The 21,776-nt window shown below is 42.3% G+C and overlaps 1 protein-coding gene across 1 annotated transcript in view; it reads right to left on the reverse strand.

Moving 5' to 3' along the window:
• ADAMTS17 (ADAM metallopeptidase with thrombospondin type 1 motif 17) overlaps positions 1–21,776 on the reverse strand; it is a 191,410-nt gene that overhangs the window by 23,239 nt on the left and 146,395 nt on the right. The window contains exons 19-21 of the mRNA XM_063347091.1: positions 17,808–17,967; positions 15,700–15,835; positions 3,778–3,982 (exon numbers count right to left, since the gene is read on the reverse strand). Of these exons, the coding sequence (XP_063203161.1) occupies positions 3,778–3,982; positions 15,700–15,835; positions 17,808–17,967 (501 nt within the window). The remainder of the gene's footprint in view (positions 1–3,777; positions 3,983–15,699; positions 15,836–17,807; positions 17,968–21,776) is intronic.

Genomic DNA, 21,776 nt, shown 5'->3' on the forward strand with positions numbered 1-21,776 from the left:
CGCTATGTTAGTGACGAAGAACTTCAAATGTCCAAAGGGGACAGCTCAGGAGAGGCACTATTCAGTGAGCTCGGTGTTGTGATCAGCTCCCAACCATGGCCAGCAAGCTAGCCACAGACATCAGCAGGGACAGTCTGAAGACTTCTGACACAGACATCTCTCAACACCAAAAGCATAAGCAGGGACTGTCTGAAGTCCTCTGAGGAAGCAGCAGGCTACTAGAGCTGCTAGAATCAGTCGCTGAAGGAAGACTTGAATCAAACATTTGGGCGCTCTAACAAATGTTCACGCGACTGAGCACAAATTGCCCACAAATGCTTTTGTGCCTGGGCACTATGAAGGTAGCTTCTAAAGAGCAGGGCTACCTGGTCACCCATTTGTTACCTCTGCCAATGGTTAGCTGGAAATTCCATTTTACTGGAGAATTTGTCTTGATTTGTCTTATGGGAAAAGGACACTGGCATGAACTGAAACAGAATTCCTGTTTTAAATTACCAGTTCAGAAAAAGAGTCACAGCCATCTAAGTGCATGCCACTACACAACAGCACAGCTAGTCTCTCTGCTCTTCATTTTCATGCCTCTCAGTGGTTACGAGTGAGAAATTTTCTTGAAGAGCCACTGGGGACAGGTGGGTGGAAAAATGATATATGTACCAACTGAGATAAAAACTAACCTCCTCCAGCATGTCAAGTTCTCCCCTTCAGGGGATCAGCGTGCAAAAGACAGTTGATTTGACACTGAATAAATAGTGAAGATATGAGATATTCTGTGAGGTCTTTTGAACATGTTCCAAGAAGCTTCTCCATCCAGGGGGTCTATGCTGGAAACAAGCGTCAGCTTGATATAAATTACATCAAATGGACAAATCTCAGCATGCCTGTCTAACTGTCTTAAAAACACAATCCAGGCAGTTCTGACCTGCTGGCCTTGTTAAGGACATGAATGACAAGCGTTTATGAGCTGGCAAGCAAACAGACATGCCTTTAAATACTTCAGAGCACTACAAAGTGACTTCTTGAAAATCTGGGAAACCTTCCACTTAATTTACTATGTGCTGCTCATGGCGTGACCTCCTTACGGATGTAACATCTTTGTAACAAGCACAATTGTATAGTTCTGCTAGATACGGGGATGAATTCTTCCAGGCTTTGCAGAATTCCAGAGCACAGGAGTTGCCAGAGATCCCAAGCTGGAGCTCCCTAAAAGGTACCGAAAAGCCATGAATTTGCCCCAAGTTGTACAGACTTTCCCAAATTACACATCGTTTTCCTCAGTCCTCAGGGTGGACTCCTCAGGGCTGCACTTGTTCATCTCAAACTACAAAGCACAATATATAAAATCTTTCAAATGGTTCAATTTACTCAAAGTAAATCAAACTGAAGTGGGAGTATTTTTCACAGTAGGAGAAATCTCTAGGTGGGTTTTACAAGCAAGTCTGGGAAAAACACCAACTGTTTGTTCTTCCCACAAGCTTTTAAGTCATTCACAGATTAATACGGCATATACTTTCCTAGACAAAACAGCATTTGCAAAAGTTTTCCAACAGATCTTTGGTGGTCACATATAAATCACCCTCTTTTAAGAGATTTTTTCTCTCCTCAAGTCCTCTGTTTTCATGAAGAATTTCTTAACATATAGATTTTACAGATTCCACAACAAAGCGGTCTACTAAATAATATGCGCAGTCCCTGAGTGCCCAGCTGAGATCATTAAGTCTTATTTTATTAACAAATTACTTAGTCAAATCCCGCAAGGTTTTGTAAAGGAGCGACACAACTTTGCAGTTAAGATACAGCTCCTTTATTTGAAGGAAATCCATATTTTTCTTCTACTGTAGTTCCCCAACAGTAGAAACATTCACCTTTTTCTGACAGTCTCTATTTTTGTCATTAAAAATGGTTTGTTCAAAACAATCTCAAGTGTTTGGCAATAAAAGGGGAACTTAATTTTTTCCCCAATGAAGACTGGAATTTGCTTTGAAGACACACATTTTTGACTGGGGACCAGACATCAGTGTGGTCACCTGTTTTTTGTTGTATAACCAAAAAGTTCAAAAACATACATGAGAAAATTGATTTATAAAATGGTGCCACTACTGTGATATTTACTCCACAACATGAGATTAAAGTGTTAAGGATTAAAGTGATTACCACTGAAGAAAGTCCTAGTTATGAGAAGTGTTCAAACTGGCAGAGCATCAAATGTGTCCTGGAGTCAACTGTGCTACAAAATACCAGAAATGTGCCAGAAAAAGAATGAATTTAAAATCACAAGGGGGCATGACAAAAGGTTAATAAATTTATCAAAGGAAAAGTAAGCCAGTTACTGAAAAAATATTATGTAGTTGCAAGTGAGTTATGTGGTCACAGATACGGAAAATGTCTACTCTGGAAAAAGTCTTCTGTAACTTACTTACTCCATTTCATAAAAAGGAGAGAGAAGTACCTCGGATTGTTAACAAAAGTCCCCATGTAAAAATTCCCCGTGTAAAACAGGTAGGAACTGCACCGTAAGAATAGTCTCAGCTATAAAGAGTTCAGCTGGTACAGCTGTAAGAAATAAAGAGGCCATCATCTGAAAGGGCTATTTCTATAACAAACAAAAGACCCACCAGACAACTTATTAAAACTTTGGTGTGTTTCTCCACATCTTTTGAAATGAAAGAACTCGGAAAGAAAATGAATCTCACGCAGTAGTGAACAGATACAGTGTCCTACTGAAAGGAAACGCTCCTCTCACTTAACTGTCATCTCACTTGCCAAAGCTCTCCTGTTCAAAAGGGGGACAATGGAATCGCATTGTGTTTGTTAAGAGACACTGTTGCTCAGTGCGAGACTCCTTGTATCCTGAGCTTCTGTGACTTTTACGCACACTTCTAACAATAATATTTTGCAAAAGCTCTTTGACAGTGTTTGAAACAGGAGCTCACTGTTTCAAAACAGAGATGAATAACAAGGAAAGGTCCTTCCTACAGAAATGACTGTTGCTGGACGGTCCCGTAACACACGGCCAGTCTGGAATGAGACTGGTAAAGCTGTAAGCACTGCACCAAGAGTGAAAGGATCATGATTCAGATTCGCCCAGCAGACACAATATCAGAACTAACATGGACATCCTATTAGGACTGTTACTCACTAGGCACAGACAAAGCTGTCCTGCGTTAGCTGAGTCCTGGTTGTGAACTGCAGGCGTACTCCCAGTTCACGCTGTTGCTAAACAAAATCTAGGCTAACCGTCTAGACCACACACCATTTATCTCTGAAATGCCTTTATAATATCTGAGAATAATTTCTTAACTCTCTGCAACTATGGGGAGATCACCTTTTATACAAAGTATAACCAGCTTTTCCATATTCCTGGAATTACACAAAAGAAGGTTGGACAGGGCCCAAAGATTGTACGTTCTCTGTAACATGCAGATGCTTGATAAATCTGGTATTTGTTTCATACTGCATTTAAATGGAGCCAGAAGCCCTGGTGGGTCACTACACTTTTGGCCTCAGGTCAGTGAAATGTTTTTCCTTGCTGGTCAGAGTTTTCAGATGGAAAGATATAGTTACTATAGCATGATATCTAAAACACGCCTTAATAACTATTCTGGTATGGAATAAAAACCTCAGTTTCAAACCGATCATCTCAACAAATGACAGTCCTACCCAGTGGCACTGAGTATGCTGACTGTGACAACACGCTTAATTTTAAGCATGTAGCTGGATTAGGGCCAGCGTATCCGGAGCTGTGTGCAGTCTGGCTCCTTTCTCGTATCAGGTTCCTACCTTTGACCACTCTGATGCTTCCCAGATAGAAAGGCAGTCCCGTCCTTCACAGCTTTGTACTGTTGTTGGTTTGTTGCCAAGGCAGTAGAGGTCTCTTGTGTTAACGTAGGTGCCATTTTGCAGCTGATAAACGCAAGTCACTTCCCGGTGCTGGACACCTTTCTCACACGTAGCAGAGCAGGGACTCCAATGGCCAGTCACCCACCTGGGAAAGAAGGCAGAGAAGGAATGTTAAAAAACTGGTGAGATAAAACATTATGCTTCACTTAATTGTCAAGGCTCGAGTACTTAAAAAAGATAAGACTTTCCCTATAGAAAGGATCCTACAATGTTGTTTCAAAGCTGCCGTAGCTCACAAGGATGTGTCATAACCCAGTCTGGATGGGGTCAGGGGGTATTTCCTTATACTCATCGTTCCTCTGAGACTTTGGGATTCATCTACTTTGTAAGCACATTTCAGTTGCCATTTCCTTCCCCTTTGATCAAAGTGTGCTGGGAACAAATACACGGCCTTTTTTGTTGTTTGCTTTGCTATGTCTTTAAAGGCTCTTTGGCAAATGCCCAGCACAAGGTTGTGAGGTGTTTGGGTTCCTCCAAAATAAGGACCGCACTGCTGCTGTGAGCAGTCTCCGGCTGTGGACACCCAAGGGGAATGAGGCACCCCCACCCCGCTGTCTCCCAGCTCAGTGTAAGGCCAACTAAAAGCCTCCTCCTGACTCCAGCAAATGCTGGAAGCACCGCTGTGGTTAGAGCTGGGCTACAAGGCAGTGAATAAAATGTCTAAGAAGAATCTGAATTAGGAGGTATGCAGGGAGGGACAATTTTTTTCCCAAAGACAAGCTGCATCGATCTTTACGCTTCCTGCAATCTGTCAATGAGGAACACGTTCCCTCTAATTACAGGCATTCCTGGATGGAGTGAAAGACTGGAACAATAACTGTGTAGGCGCCGCGCACCGGAAGGCTATCATGCCTTTCTCACCAGGTAATTGACCTTCTAGCCTGTTATTTAGGACTATCATCTAGATTAGTACCTTATACCATGAATCTTTTACTTGTCACCCAATCCTGGGTTGTCTATTATGATACGTGGCTCAAATAAGACTTCTCAAAACTAAGTCTGCTGGGAAATACTATTTCATTTTGCTGAAGGCTCCCGTAGTCCAGGCAGAGCACCACGCATGCCAATTTATTAACAACATTTCTTTTGAATTTGCCACATAACTTCTCCTGCCCGAATCAAACAACTGTTTCCCATGTTCCTACTCCTGAACGGGGAAAAATCAGTCCAGCATAATTTGTAGGAACATCTTCACTCAGTGCAATTGTCATGAATTCATTTGCCAAATGCTGTGACTGATGACCTGGTGTGACAGCACTGACGACTGCGTTAACAGTGAAGGCAGAAGCCAGTTGGTTTGAGCAGGACGGATTGGGCAAGCTGGCCACCTGTCTTTTGTGAAACAGGGCCCCGCTCAAATGTTTCTGTGCATTAAAGCAGTTGACACATCTGTGAATTTCCGTTGGCTAAAACAGCTGGCAAGACACCAAACCTGTTTCTCCAGACAGTAGTTTTGGCGCATCTCTGGGGCTGAGTGCTTGGTATTTTGCTTATGGAATGGGAAAATGCCAGCTGGGTAATTGAATACTGGGAGTGAAAGGGTGACAAAAATAGCCCTGAAGTGCAGAAATCACTGTTCGTGAAAATTAATAGCCGGGCTCCCTTGATATCAGGGCTCTGCCCTGTCAGAGCAAACACGGAGCGAGTTATCTATCTGGGTGAAGGAATTGCTCAACAAGGGCATGGAGAGGGAAAGAGTGACTTTGCTTTATGACCTGAATCTAAGTCACAGGGCCGGGAACGGTTTCTGTACAGGCTCCACTGAATTAATATTCACTTCAGCACTGTACTCTCACTGTGATCTACAGCTACTGGCAAAAGAGAAAGGGAAAGGGACTGAAAGCAAAGGAGAAAGATAAAAATACATTTTTGGCAGAGGCTGTCTGTGAGCTTGCATTTAGGATGGGCAGCATGCAGCACGCCAGCTATTTCCAAGATGCCTTAAGATGTAAGGTTTGACTTTCCTTTCAGGAAGGAAAATTTCCTTTGTTTTTTTTGGTTGCTCTTGTGGAAGGGAGAAATCGCCTCGTTCTTACCCTGTTTGGTGGTCTCTAGTTAGTGCTACTCTCGCACTGATATGACAGAGTGTAACTGGAAAACTGGCACAGAAAAAAAAAAATCATCATCATCACAAGAAGAACGATTGCACAGGGCGTGAGCCAAAACCCAGGGAATCAACACAACGCTGTGCCTATGGTGAAAATGAAATCTCCAGCTTTTTTGACAGAGTGGCATCTGTATGGCCAGCTTCAGGTACTGATCCACTACATCCATCCCAAGTGGAAAGACAAGGGATTTATGGATAAAGTGATTAAATACGAAAATTCCTGCCAGTTTCATATTTGGTAGTGTGCAGCAAGTTATTAGCATAATTACTATCTGCAAGTAATATACAGACAAGAAAGAAAAATGTGATGTACAAATAGTGTCACATTATGGTTACTACTAAATTACACTATAGACAGATTTTCCTCTCTACACTGTCATTACACCTTTTGAAAACACCTGAATGTGTTTGAGACTTACTTTTAATTTTTTTTTTAAATCGGTAAGTATTTTTGTTATGACAACGTAAAAAATAATTCCAGTGTTCTAACTCAAAAATCCAAGCTAGCTCTCTATTATTAACAAAGCCAATTAACTGTTGTACACTAAGCCCTGTGTATATCGTATGGAGCATTTGGCTTCCAGTTATGTTTTAAGCCTGTAAACTGATCTTAGGGATTTATTGACACCACAGTTCTTTTCAGTTTGGTTTTTCCCTCCCAGGTTATAACCTATCTTCTGTTGGACCATGTGAGTGCTCTAGCCAGAGTCCCTGGAGAGCCTCTCATTTTTCCAACAAGTACAGATTTATGTGACAAACACGCTCATCTTTCTCACAACCACAGGGATGGCTTTATCCGTGGTATTATTCTTTGTAATCTTACCTCTATAGAAGATTCAAGAGCTAGATGATCCCTGCTCGCGGTTAGGTTTAGGAAGAAAGTGATGAGCTTTTAAGCACAGATTTTTTAACCCAGTCAGTAGCTGTCTTTCCAGCTAAAAAATGCCCAGAAGGGTGTATTTTTCTACAGCCTCAAAAGGCTGGGATGGGCAGCATGTGCAATCTGAGAGGGCTGTTTTAAATCTTTGTCTTCTGAGTCTTCCTCAACCTCTGACCTCTCTGTATCTCTGCTGAGGAATCGGGAGTTCTTCTTCTAATCTGCTTTGGCAACGCTCATCTGGCAGGCCCCTGGAGCAAACTTGAAATATCTTTTGGAGGTTCAGTTCATCATTTGATCTTTCTATGGTCTGGATTAGTCATTAACCTTGAATTATCCACTCTACCTACTTGCCTGAGACTCCCGCATTTTCTAGGGAAAAAATTGTCTACAGCACTACGTACATAAACCCAGGGGAGATGAATGTCTGCAAATGAAGCCTTGTAGCTAAGGACTTGGGAAAAAATGCTATGAAGATAAAATGGGTCAAGGCTGAAGGATGGGGTGGAGGAGTGCAATCAAACGACATGAGGTCACTTTTCAGAGGTTTGTAGCCTCTTATAACATAGAGCCATTACACGTTCTAGGGTAAATACTGCAGCCCATTAAGCTTCACCTGGTTATTTCTGTCTCAAGCCCTGCAGAAGACCAGTGCCTGCAGGTTGGTTCTGTTCCTCTGGCTGAACATCCATGACGTATTCCCACAGGCACCCACTCTCTACAGGGATTGTGTTACTTTTGTTCCCTCCCTAATGCTACAGTGAAATTAATTTCCCTGCTTTCACAATAGTAGCTTGGATGTGACCAAAGAGACGTTTGTAATAACACAAATTTTTCTGTTTCTATTAAACCTATTTTTTTAGAACTGGCTCTTAAATACAACTAGTTAAGAGCTTGTACTACTGCTGAATAAAGTATCAGAGGAAATTTGCTAATAAACAAGACATAGCTTGTCTGAAAAAGCACTTGTGACAGAAGCTAATCTAAAGCAGCGTAATCCGAGGGTTCTATTTCTAATAGATTTTATTGCATACCTTTGGGTTTAACATACATTGTTGCACTAATGTAGAGGTGAGGATAACTCCATGTCTAGTTAGCGCTGGTTGTCTTTAGCACCAGTTTGTGGTGCAAAATCATGTCGAAGTTGCTCTTAGCTTTCTGAGGCACCTGGGTGAAACTGTGGCTCTACTGATGTTGGGCAAAACTCAGACCAACTGGCAGTGGGGCCAGGATTTCACATTGGATAATTTTAGCAAGGAGAACTGGAAAAGATTTCTGAGAATCAGTCACATGGAATCGACAGTCAGATATTTTTTGCTTACAGCTATCAAACCAAGTTCATGCTTGAATATGTAGAAGCAAGAAAACACTGTTTACAAATGGAGTCATGATTTACATGAAATACGCACACTCTGTTATTGCATCTTTCCCTACGCACTTCTGAAACTCTCCACCGCATCTCTGCCATACTGGGGTCAAAATAATCAGGTGAATCATGACTTTTGGGAACAGGTTGTGCCACACCCAGTCACTAGAAGGTGGGGTTTTTTTGGGGAAAAAAGTACCAGGAATCTAGTAGAATAATACAGCTGCTGATGTCGAAAGTAGGACTCCAAGACTAACATTCCTGTCTGATTGCCTTTATAAACAGTGCTCAGTAATTTTCCAGTACAGTAGTCATTCTGCTAACAGACTTGCCAACTTTCACTCACACAGGTTGCTTTTTCTCTTTAGTGATTATCATTTTGACAGCTTTATTTTTTTTAATTTCCCACCAATTATAAGATCAACCATAGAACACTGTTTTATAATTTACATGTACCTTGGGAAGTTTTTTTTAAATGGATAACTTTGCATTCTCCCTCCTCCTTCCCCCACGTTGAGCAGATCACTCAGTTTTGGAGGACTCCGTTTGGTGTTGGTGTGAGTAGGTGTCCTTCTTGCTGGCAGCTGCCTCACTACACTAAGACACCGAGTATCAGCACTCTCAGAGCCCTTTTGCAGCAAGGCACCCCTACCCTGATCCATGGCTGGTGTATCTTTGATGGGGCAACTGGTGTCGAGCTCCATTCCCTGCCTTTCAAGGAAGGCAGTGCCTTTTCCTCAGCTCACACCACACGATGCAAAGAGTGTGAAGAACATTACAGCAGGCAGCAGTAGGAGTGAATTTCATCATTAAGTATTTTGCTAGATTAACCTGCTAATCCTTCTTTGTGGGTAAAGACTGCACTTGGCCTGAAGAACCTCAAACCAAAGAAGCACAGATCATTTAACATTTTAAACCAAGGAAATGTTCAACCCTAAGGTTATTGAGTCAAACATTATAATGGGAAAAACATTGATGTAAGCCGGCCTGGGGGACTGCAGCAAAGCTAAGAAACCTGTGTCATGACTCCATGTGAAAACTAATGCCGAATTAACTTCTGCTCTAGCAAGTCATCTTGAATTATTTGATGTAAATAGCCAATAAGGCCTCCTCATTCTATTCTCTGCCTGTTCCCAAGCCTTCTCTCACTTATCTTCCAGAATTGCTTCATTGAGTTCAGTTGCTGGATTTGCCTGAAAATATCCTTTTGTCTTCCAGTAGCTAATTACCTACTGCCTGCCTGTTGCAGTACTTGATGAACTGCCTACAACCTGGAATGCATGGGATTTTGTCTCCTTCTAGTGGATCGTGATAACCAGAGGTGTCCACAACAGGACTCACAAAGGTGTCCAGAAGAGTCACAGGCTTTCTGGTCTACAGCATTTGGCTTCTACCCCTGCAAGACCTGCTGGAGACCTGCTGCAGCTGCCAACTGCCGGCAGCCCAGGATGGTCTCCCTGAAGAGCAGCCACCAGGGCGCAGCATTGCCCGCTCCCTCAGCCGCCTGCAGCCACCGTGTCTTGCACAGTGTCCAGCACAGTCCTGGCAAATTCATTAAGCTCAAACTGATTCTAGAGATCCCAACTCCAGTTTTGGGAAGTACTTCAAAATGAGCTCTTACGTGGTGCCTCCTTGGATCAGAGGGTGCTAACATTACTATTTATGCCAGATTTCCAGGCTAAAATGATTTGAAAGCCTCCCCATGGCTGTTCCTTCTTTTCTTTTTTTTTATGTAACCAAATTCAAAACACACTAAAGGAGATGTTTCTTAGCACAAGGCACAGATAAGGTTTTGAACTCGTTGCCATTGGACTTTATGGATGATAAACATTTGTACAGGTTCCAAAAGAGTCTGACTGCAAAGAACATACCCATTTGGAACCATTAAATGTCTAGCTCAGTCCCTTCAGTTAACAGACACTCCCAGTAAGTCCCTCCAGTTTAGTATAATTTCCATACAGCCCTGCAAGTAATTTGCTAACATTCTTCAGGAGTTTTCCATCATACTGCTCCCCCTCAAATTCTACTGTTTTCAAGACTTTCACCTCACAAAATAAATTCAAAACTGTTCTGCTCCCTATCTCCATGTGATGATAACACAAATAAACATGGTGCAGACCAGAATTAGGGAGACAGACCGATTTCTATATTCTTGGACTGTTCAACAGGCAGAGCCTTGTCACAGGTCTATGGTGGAATATAAAGGCAGAGGTGGGCTCTCAGACAGCAAGGGTCATACAGATAAGCACCATGAGCCTAAATCACACCAGGAATTAAAGCAATGGGCACTATCAACCATCACACAGTGAGGCACCGTGCTTTGAGTGGTCACTACCTTTCGGGCTGGTCTGTGAGGTGCTGAGCCAGCTGGGACCTTGGCTGACTTATAACTGGCTTCATTTTCTCCCCAGCGGGCATTACTGTGGTGTGTGAGCCCTTGAAGAGCACAGTGTTGGATTCTAGTCCACAGATAGAAAAGTGAAAGTGAAATAGAAGAAAGAAAGAAGTGATCCGTGTAACCACACACCTGACCTCAGCAGAGTGCCAGTTTTTAGAGCAGATTTGGAGGGAGACAGTAATCAAGGACATAGTGGTAAATGGATGCAACATGGGTGTCCTCCAGGAAAAACTCAGTGGCTGTATTTCTTTGATTAAAATAAATGCTTTTACAGACAAAGGAAATGTAAAGAGCTCCTTTTGCTGCGCTGGAAATACTTATGCAAGTTGGAGAAACTGGTGATGTGCTGGGAAACAAGGATATTAATGCGTAAATTATATGGTAGGCAAGAGCTGGCCACAGTGAGTGCTGTAAAGAAATATCAGGTACGAAAGGAATTTAGGTTAGTTACTAGTGGACTTCCTGAAAGATCTGTGTTGCATTTGATCTAATTTAATATGTTCATTAATGACCTTGGCACAAAAAGAAAAAAAAAAAACCTGCTGAAAAATCGGGGAAAATTCTGACAATACAAAGTCTAAAAGCGTTGTCAATGCAACGGAGGATTAGGATGTCATACAGGAAGAACTGGATAACCCTGAGTACTGCAATAACAGAGACACGATGAAAATTATTAGCATACAGTGCAAGGTTAGGTGCTTAGGGACTAATAACAAGCATTTCTGTTTTAAAGTAGGATTCACGTGTTGAAACAAACGAGGAGGAAAACATCGAGCATGACTGTAAGCCACAAATACGATGCAGCCATGAAAAAAGCAAAGCATGTGTCAGGAGAGTTACTGCCAATGAAGACAGAAGAGTACGAACACAACTGTGTAAGGGCTAGACTGGACTGAAACTGGGTTTTTCCATATAATTCTGGTCACCTATGCACTCAAATTATGAATGTAAATAACGTAAATTAGAGCACCAGTAGAGAAGGTGACCCAGGGAATGAAGAATTGATGCACAGTCTCTGATCCAATAAGAAGTTAAAGAAAAGTAATGGATTTAGCCCAGCAAAATGATGGAAGGAGGAGATACGCTGGTTTGCTGTATCATATGGCGCTGAGCCCAAGGCAAAGAGCTAGGGAGGGAAAATACTGTACAAGCAAAGGAACAGAGCTGGTGCAAGAACAAATGGCTGAAACATGACAATGAATAATTAAGACTGGAAATAAAAGATCCTGACCCGCAGGAACAGCAAGGTCACAGAAGAGCCTTCCAGTGAGGGAAGGAGACTGTGGAGCAAAATCAGAAAGGAGTTTATGAGATGCTGCTGGTAGTAGCAGAAAACTAACCCTTGGACTCAGTAGATACTTTCAAGTCCCAAACAGTGAAAATAAGGGTTCGGGTCTCCCGTGGTTTTCTGTAGATGAAGGCAGGGATTTCTGGCTTTTATGCTGCTGTTAAGCATCTGCGTAGGAACACCACAGCGGGTCCCTGTAAGAACTCAACCTCTATTAAAATCTATTACAGCAAAGAGGAGGTAAATTAACAGTGTTTGCATACAGGCCATTACAAGTCTAACAGTTGGGAAATTTCATGTGTTTTCGGTTCTCTTCCTGCATTAGAGGAGAGCAGATTCATATTCATAGACCCAACCATGCATGTTGAAGTGTGTGGCCACTGGCCGACCTATGTTTTCAGTAATAACAGCTGATGTGATCTGTGATTTCTGAGTCTTGTGCCAACATGAGTGCTGGGTTTGCCTATATATTTGGGTTGGTGTTCAGTGTGCTGGAAACAACCCATACGCACCGCATGCAAGAATCCAGATTCCATCTGGTTACAGCAGGGTTTTGTAAAAAATATCCAAAGAGCTAGGCAAAGGATTAGAATAAAGAGGTGCTAATAGGGTGCAGTTGGGACAGGAAAGGAAGCTGTAAAGAATTTAATGGAAAAAGAGGGTCAAGGAACATAAAAAATAAAATAGGAAGAAAAAGAAGCATTTTTTTAAAAGGTGAAAGAGTAACAATAATAAAGAATGAAAGATTCTTTTATTTTGCCAGTTTCAACAAAACCCTTAAGAAAATTCTCTTCTCTGACGTTTAATTTTAAAACATGTCAGTGTATCCAATCCTTTTTTCAATCCTGCTTTGTTTTTTTCAGACGCTGGGTTGCACTTGCAGAGCTCTAATCTTCTCCTTGGCCTCATGAAAACACTGTCCCCTGCCCCACGTTATTTGGCTCTCCCAAGAGGTGGCTGAAGTTCAAAGGGATATATAATTTGCAAAGCACTTTGGGATCGTGCTGGAAGAAAGACACTGTTATTAATATCATACCCTTTTTTTTCCCTCCAGATCACTTTATATATATATAACGCGGGTTATTATTTTTTTATTTTTATTACAATCTCAACAGCAATACCCTCCTCCTCTTCCTCCATTTATACAACATGATCTCACCCCATCCCAAAGCGTTTGCAATCCTGATAACACATGGATGGAGAGAGGAAGCAAAGGGACAGTGTGGGACAGTGAATTAAAGTCACACAACACATCCAAAAGAGAAACAGAGACTGAGCGTCCTATGACCCAGTCCTGTGCTGGCCATAAGACCCTCCCCTCGAGATAAATTCTCTGTACGGCGATTCTTTTAAAATGTTGACTAGAAGTGTAAATGTAGGTCAAAACGCGCAACACAGAGCAGGTTTACTACAGAAAGGACAGCATTGTTCTTTCTTCTACACTCAGGTAAAGGGCTTAGGTCTGAGTGGAAACGGGAAAGGACCTTATTGTAACAAGATGCTACAATAATTTTACTTGAAACCCTAAAACAAATTCAGGGCTCATAAAAAAAGCATTGACATGGTGAAAGAGAATGGTTTCTTTAAGATGTTCTTGGTCAGAGAATATGCTAAGCATGCATTTCTAATATCTGGGTGGGCAAACGCAAGTGGAAATTTAAATTCTACAGAGGCACAGAGAATGTGCTTCTGAAAATGTTTCCAGTCAAAAGCATGTTAAGTGTGAAAGTGTGGTCTACACGGAGGGAGTGAGAGAGTGTGGTCTATCAGATCATCAGCAAGGATTTTGTGGCCTTTCCGGGTTCTAAGCACATTTGGTGTTTGCTGTCATTGCTCTGACAAAAAAAGGACCAATGAGAGTGTCACAGTACCAGTGCTAATTGCTCCTGGGGACAACTGTGCTAAATTGTGGCTATAAATTGCCTGCTTACTCCATATAGAAGAAGAGATATCTTGGAATAACATTAAGGGCTGGACCTGAAACCACAGAAGAACACAATCTGGATATAGGAAGAGAGTCTTCTGTTCTCAGGAGGTTTTGTGAGATTTAACATAACCCACTGTCACTGCTCTGGACAGGCAGCAACGTCATGGTGAAAGCGTGCAACAAACAGGAGACTTCACCCAGGGCTTGGGGGCACGGAGATCCCATTGAGAAACAGCACTGTGGGTCTTACGGCTCTAACAGACCTGATGGCCAAGACCTCCCTTTGTTGCTGTCAGCTAGTAGAGGCAGAAGCTGCCTACTTCTTCCAGAACTTTGTAAGTTCCACACGGAGCCCCTCCATATACCTGCCTGGGGTCACTCCAGTATCCTCCCAATGGCTTCACAAAAGGACTAGAAGAAATATTTTGTGCCAAGGCAGAGGAACAAGCAGATGCTCCTTGTTTCTGTCTTTCTGAGAGAATGACATGACAGAAATCCGAGCATCACTGAATTTAGGCAACCTCCTCATGGAAATGACAGTTGTTTCCTTGAAGTAAACGGGAGTTTGGCTCTCCTTACACACCTAGAAGCATGTGGGGTATCTCATTATACCTTTCCGTACCACTGAAAGCAGCATGGCCACGATATTGTACAGCAGCAATAACAGGCAGTGCAGACAGAAAATGAAACCTCAAACAGCTCAGCCTTATTGATGGATTACCTGACACCGGATTTCCCTGCTTCGGGGCACTCTGATTAGAGTGCAGGCCTAATTAGAAGGAAGAGTGTTCTTTCTCATTTTCCCTATTGTTTCTGCCAGGAGGATAGCTTTGTAGGTACGTTTCCCCGGCTTGTCTGATTATACAAGATGCAACAGCTAACAGGTTGTTTTGAATATGCTTTTTTAGATATTGTTGAGCTTTATCCTAAATTGATGTTATGTTCTAACTACAATCAAAAGTGGAGTCTCCACAATGCAAAACGTTACTACAGAGTGAGAGTGAACTTTTTTGTTCGCAAGCTGAACAAGTTAATTTGCCTTCCTGTGTTTTGTCATTTTGGCCAGAAACATCTTCTTTTATACAATGCAGATCAAAATTAATTCAGCTAAAAGTGCTTGCCAAATTAAAGGGAGCGCTTTCTATTACTTTTAGAACTTATTACTATTAGAACTCTAATTACTCCTACTGATGAGGAAAAGAACCCGTCCTGAGGAAAGCATTTAAATGTGTTTCATCATAACTTCTTGACTTCAGCAAGATTCAGGTATGTTTCCAAAACTATACAGGTGTTGCTAGACACTGTACAAATTGCACGTGAAGAACAGACACTTCTTGCCGAGAGAATCCCAGTCTGAACTACGCTAAAACAGATCAGGCATGCAACACAGCAGGTCAGCTGCAGTAGCTTAAAGGTTGTGGGTTGTTTGTGAGGGTTTTTGTAGCACTGTTTGACAATTAATCAGACCCTACTCCGTGCTGACTAGAAAAAAAAAAAAAAAGTAGATATGCAGACACTGCATTCTTCTCTAGCTTTATACTTCAAGTTGCTCTGTCACCCAGGAGGCAGCCAAGGGGAAAAGGACACTATCCCCAAGCAATGCAGGAAGGCAGCTTGCATGGAATCTGGCCTTACTGGCCACAAATTAAATGGACTCAGAGGTAATGAAAATCTGACCTGCTCAACAAAAGGAAATGAATATTACAGCTGGTTACTAGGGCTAACAATACGTTCCAATACTTTTAGACATTTTCACCATGTTCACCAGAGGGAGGCTTTGGAAATAAGCGATTTGTGAAAGAAAAGCATATTGGGTTTTATTATTTTTTAACTCCTTACCGTGACTGGCAGGGGTGTGTGTTACATTTCCTGACCTGGGGCTCGGGGCGATTCGCTCGTTGGCAGTCACTGTCATTCACCAGTGTCATGGTCTTGTTAATAATTCGAGTACAGGACACAATGGTTTTCCGTTCACCTACAAGTCATATAAAAAACAACTCTGAAAAAGGAAACCCGTGGCTAAGAACAAAATTACATCAACTCGTTAACCAAAACTCAAAACCTAGGAGCTCCCTACTTTCTCTACAAGACGTAACCTATACAGCCCTGCCACCTCTGCAAGCAATCTTATTTCCCACTTCTGTCTCACCTTCATACTGTTCTGGGTTGGTTTGTTTTTTTTCAGAAAAGCTGTAAATCTTTCTCCAATAATTGCGAAATTGACTGTTTCCCAGGAACAACATGCTGGATTTTCTCTTCCTAGTGTTTAATGTGAAAACGACCTTGAAAACAATTTGCTTTCACTTCTGGTTCCTCCTCCACATGTAGCTGTGCCCTGTAATCACCTAGGACAGATGTTCCAGCTGTGTAACTGTCCACCCCTCAGTGACAATGACAGAACAGCTGCCTCTTGCTGCTCCCCATTCAGAAAGAGTCAGCTTGAAAAGGAGCGACCGGGGTTCAAGAGTGATAAACTGGGATTGTTTGTATTTCACAAAGAGGTGAAATTAAGCCACCCAAATAAATTATTTCTCATCTTCTAGTCCTCCAGGTATGTTAGTTTAAAACCCCTGCCAGTAGGAGACGTCTCAGGAGTAGTCAGCTCTTCTCGGAGTTTCACCGAGATGGAGCAGCATGGCCCTCAGGGTTCAGCCTTCCACTGTGTGACACCAGGAAAGCTGTGCCACAGGGCGGCATGACAATGACCAGGTGTGACAAATGCAATGCCATCCCTGCACCATGACTTTGCATTACTGCTAATTATTTTGGTCTCTCAGATCCTCTTCTTAACCCTGATTCTGCATCAAATTGAGTTTATTCATGATCTGCAGCAGATAACAAAAAATAACTCAAATTCTGTTAATAAAAAATTTGTAAAAGTCTGTATGGAAGGGAAAAGGCCCCTCCCAGCTTGGATAAGTAGTAAAAGCCTCTGACAACCAAAATATAAAAGGTCAATTGCCATCCAAGCTACTACTGATGGGAACCATGTTGCCAGGTACTGATCCGATTCAAATATGTGGCAGACTTGCAACACAAATCAAGAGTCACAAATAAATTTCCTACTCATTCATGTGAGGGTTTAATGGCTCTAAGAAATTACTGTTTTAAAACACGAGTAAAAGTAAGTGTCCATTTTAAAATGAGTTCTATTTACAGTAAAAAATAAATCCATGATTTCACTACACTGAGGGCAGTGAGCCTTCAAAAGTGAAGATGAACACTCTTTCCTCGTGTCATAATATGATAAATAATTTGGTCTGCTGGTGAAGAAAGACTGGCCAGAATGCATGGAAATGATCCCTTTTCCTCAGGGAAAAACCTGCTTCTTCCAGCCCTGAAAATTCAATGGACAGTGGCTGACAAACCAGTCTCTGGTTTCACAGACATCGATTCCCCCTCGGGTTTCAGCAAATCTGCTGCAGCACATCCTAGGGATCATCTGAAAAGTGTGATTTGCAATGTGCTCATGTGCTCCCAAAAAGCCCACCCCACATTAAGAGGGCCTGACGCAATCTCCAGGAGTTGTCACAGCAGCACTGCCCCCGTTTCATCCCCGGGGAAGGAAGTGTCTTTCAGTGAACATGCCTGAACACCTGTGAGAACTCTGCTCCAAGAATGTGACGGAGGTTTGAGATATGGGGCTGCACACAGCGCCTTGAGCCATCCGTGGAGCACTAATCCAGGTGCAGTTCCAGCCTACGGTAACGAGCCGACAAAGCGGTGTCCCTGCCAAAATGCTGGGTGAAAATTAACTGTGGGGCTGTGGATGATAGCTGGGAGAGCTGGTGAGAATGAGTCTCATTTGAGTTCATTACAGCAACACCCATTCCCATGGCCAGCTTCCTTTACGCTTTGGCAACACTGGCTTTTGCAAGCACCTCTCCAGCGGCTGGTGTCTGCAAACACCGTACGGCAAGTCCCACCAAGCTTCCAAATGGCCTTACCTCCTCCACACTGCACACTGCACCCTTCCCATCCGCTGTGCGTCCAGATGTACAAAGAATCCTGTTGCTTTTCTGGCTCACTTCTGTTTTCAGCAGTATAGTTTACAGGAATGGTGTATTCATAATGAATTCCATAATTCTGGTCATGAAATAACAGCACCTGGTTCAGCAGGAAAAGAAAGGCGGTTACAACACACTGTGTACTGGGAACGCCAACAGACTGCAGAGACAGTAACGCTGTCTCGGGCCAATTATTTCTAAAATACAAGTACCTTGTGAAAGGCAACCAAATCTTTATCTAGAAACCTGAAATTACAGTGGTACTGGTAAAACAGGGCATCTGCAGGATGCAATAACTGCCTATGATTTGTGAATATTTAAAACAGTCATGGAGATGTCTAAACCTGGAATTAGATGCATAACTTTGTTTAAGCCTCAAATGTGATGAGCAGGCCACTGGCTATCTAAAGAGAAATAGTGAGACAACAGGAAGGATTAAATCAGCAATTTGCGTATAATAACTATTTTAATGAGCATCTAGAGTTAAAAAATCACTCATCATACCTGTCCTACCCTTGTTCTCCAGAAAGCAAGTTGTCTGCAAGCCTCATGCAGAGACTCAGGTTTATGGTTGGGGACCTTTGTAGAGACTGAGGAAGTTCTGGGTTAACACTGTGCTGCTTATGGATCATGGTCCCGGGCCACCTGCTCTACGCTGACCTGCTTGAGCATGGAGTTTGGACGAGACAACCTCCAGAGGTTCCCTTCGACTCCAACCATTCGGTGATTTTGTGAGCTGCAACATTACTGTTGCATTTGAGTTGGGCTGCAGCAGCCCATAGTATGAAGGCACAAAACTTTATTAACACATCTGAAGGAACAAGGTGATCCTTCTCAAAGCAAAAATAACTAATGCAAAACAAAAAATCACATGCCTCCTGGGAAATGTGGCACTCAAAGTGAGCGTGACTCTTCCTGCTGACAAGCTGTAGGAGCAGGATTTTATTGTCTCAGAAACCTGAGGATGACAAGGAAGAGCCATATCATACAGCTGCTGTCAACACATGTATTTTCATCCCTGCATGTTGCTAGAGGAAGGTGAAACCTGCTTCCAGCAGCAGGCTGATTATTTCCCATGGAGTCACATGTGATGTCTCTAGTGTTATTACTCAAAAATTCACTGACTATTAACAAAGACAGAGGGACAAAGAAAAATGCTTAGTTTTTCACCCCAGTGAAACAGTGGTGACAGTTCTGGTCCTGTTTAGATTTTCACGTTGGGCTTCATTTGTTTCTCACTTTCACTGGCTTGAGTCAGAAGTGTCTAGAAGATACCCAGTGGAGTATGAGGTCCATGGAATCTGAGTTACCGCACTATTAACGGATGCCACAGAATACTACTGTAATGCTGATGGTGTGGCTTTAGACTTAGACTTATTATCCCATAATCTCGGCAGCATTAGACAGGTGAATTCTGCTGGCTCTTGTCACCTACTGAAACAGGAGCAGCACCTTATCAAATAAGATATTTTGAGTAGGGCTATCATAAGTGAAGCAAGCAGCCGCCTGATTAAAAGCAAATTTGCAAATGCTACTTTCTCCCAACAATAGTTGTTTCCCGTTCAGATTTGCAGATATCACTCCTACTTAATCAATATCTCACTAAAGCTCATTTAACCAAAAAAATAGCCGTATGTGCTGAAAGAAGGGGTCCAGCTTGCAGCCACTGACATCCCGGAGGCCTGTGCAGCGAACACTGTGGGGCTACACAAACTCAGCCCCACTGCGTTGCTCTGCACAGCGCATAGCCCTGGGCAGAAAAGCAGCTTCCAGAAGATGTGGGGAGCAAAGATATGATTTTGCTTCAGCTACAGAGGGAGCCTTACTACCAGAACTGACTATCAAGGCTGGAACTAGCCAGTCATCATTACAGTTTCAAAGATGAGTGTTGTTTTTTTTAAACACAATTTGAAATACCATGCAGTCAGAGGCAAAAAAATCAAGTCCTGCTCTGGCTTTGTTTAAGCGCGTGAGAGACGAACAGCTTGTTCTACAGAATTGATCAATAAGTCTTGTCTAAAGCATCTTTATGCTCTGGGAGTGTTTGGTTGTCCTCTGTTGCCGAGAGGAGGTCTAGCACAGGCCTAGTTACACAAACACTAATTTCTCCAAGAAATATACTTAGAGAAATGCACTTGGAGAAGTGCCTCAAGTATTAAAAACCAGCTCCTAAAAAGAAATCCTTATTATCTCAATATGGGTGCAAGACTAGTGAATCTAAAGGCCCATATGAAACCAATTTCATGCAATTTCGTAGCCATATATAATTGGGGTGTGTGTGTATGTGTGTATAATTGGTTTCAAATGCAGGTCACAATGGATTGACTGAAGCTTCTGGCTCTTTGTCAGTCCAGTGTATTCCACCACTGTTTGAACAACAGTTTTCTATTTAGAGGTAACTGGTAACCATCCTGCCTTTCTGGCGTTGAAAGAATGAAACCCACTACCCTGTATCAAGGAAAAGATTAATATCTGATTTGAAGAAAAGACTTCACGTGTGCTTTGTTTATGACTGGCAGCGATTTTAAGCCACATGTTTTTTTTTAATGGTCTGGTAACTTTTACTTTCCTCCTTTTTAATCATTTCTGGGTGGAAGGTGAAGAAGGAAAATTTCCTCTGCTCATGAGTGCTGAAAACGCCGGTCTGTACGTGAAAAGGATACTCATGGAGAACTTCATAATCACTAGTTTCCTATGCTAGTTGCTTACTCCTTAATGAAGGGGAAATGAGTATTTCTTTAAAAACAAAGCTCTACTGATGCTGAATTTTGCAAACTCTGGTACCAGATTTTACTGCAGTACACCTCAACGAAGTAACGCCCTGGAAGGTTCCAAGACCTGGCAAAGGAACCCTACACAGCATCTTCACAAACGGTAACTGGGCAACTTCTTTTTCTTACATGAGGTTAGGAAGACCTTGGCAGTACAAGATGCTTTGTCAGAGTCCTGGTTTCAGGAGGGAAGACTTGTGTTAAGTAAGGCCAAAGTCAAGCAGAAGCTGACTTTTCTGATGATGAAGATGGCTCCTGTATACACTTCCCTTGTGTGGGCAGACCTTGAATGACATGGCTAAGTCAGGAAGGTGCCGGTGTACCCAAATCTGCACCACTATTTCAGTAGTAACCTCTCTGAATTCAGCTTTACAGTGGTTTGTATGTGAACCCGGTAAACTCACTCATCTGTCTGAGAAAGCAAAGAAAAAACACCTCATGTTCCTGTGCAGCATATTTTGACACAGGGAAAGTACTGACAAACCAGAGTATTAGTATTATTTTTTGTGTGTGTGTGAAAAGTTCAAGCAACTTTTGAGCTTTTCAAACCGGGCCATGAAACGTTGCACAATGAACAGCAGCAAGCCAAAAAATTCCAGTGAGGAAAGGCAGAGACTTCTGATTTTTAGCATTGCTTACAGACAGCCTTCAGTGAACAAACGTGGCAAAAAGTCACAAGGAAAAGAAACAGTACACAGAATAATGTAATTGGATAAAGACGTTTCAGGAAACAATGCATACATTAAAATACTCTAAGTTTGTATGCAAACCTCACTATAGAAACTGTAAAGCTTTCTGCAGACTTTCAAGGAGTAACACATACATGAGACAGGCATTATGAGACACCTATCTTACAGGCAGAAACATTAAGGTTACCACCAAGATTAAGGGACTGACCCGTGAGTCCCTCCATCACCCATCAGTGACAGGACTGGGACTACAGTCCTCGTCTGCTCACCGCTGTGGACTTCTCATTCATGTTCTCATATAGCAGCCATATAACTGTTTATAAAATGACATGCCTGGCTAACAGGACTATGTGGAACATTATGAAAAACTTTCAAGAATGCCTTAAAATACATAAAATTAAAAAAAAAACAATATAAAGAAAAGACAGAACATTTCTGTGTGCAACTAA

Source organism: Chroicocephalus ridibundus, chromosome 9, assembly GCF_963924245.1.
Source record: "Chroicocephalus ridibundus chromosome 9, bChrRid1.1, whole genome shotgun sequence".
Lineage (NCBI taxonomy): Eukaryota > Metazoa > Chordata > Aves > Charadriiformes > Laridae > Chroicocephalus > Chroicocephalus ridibundus.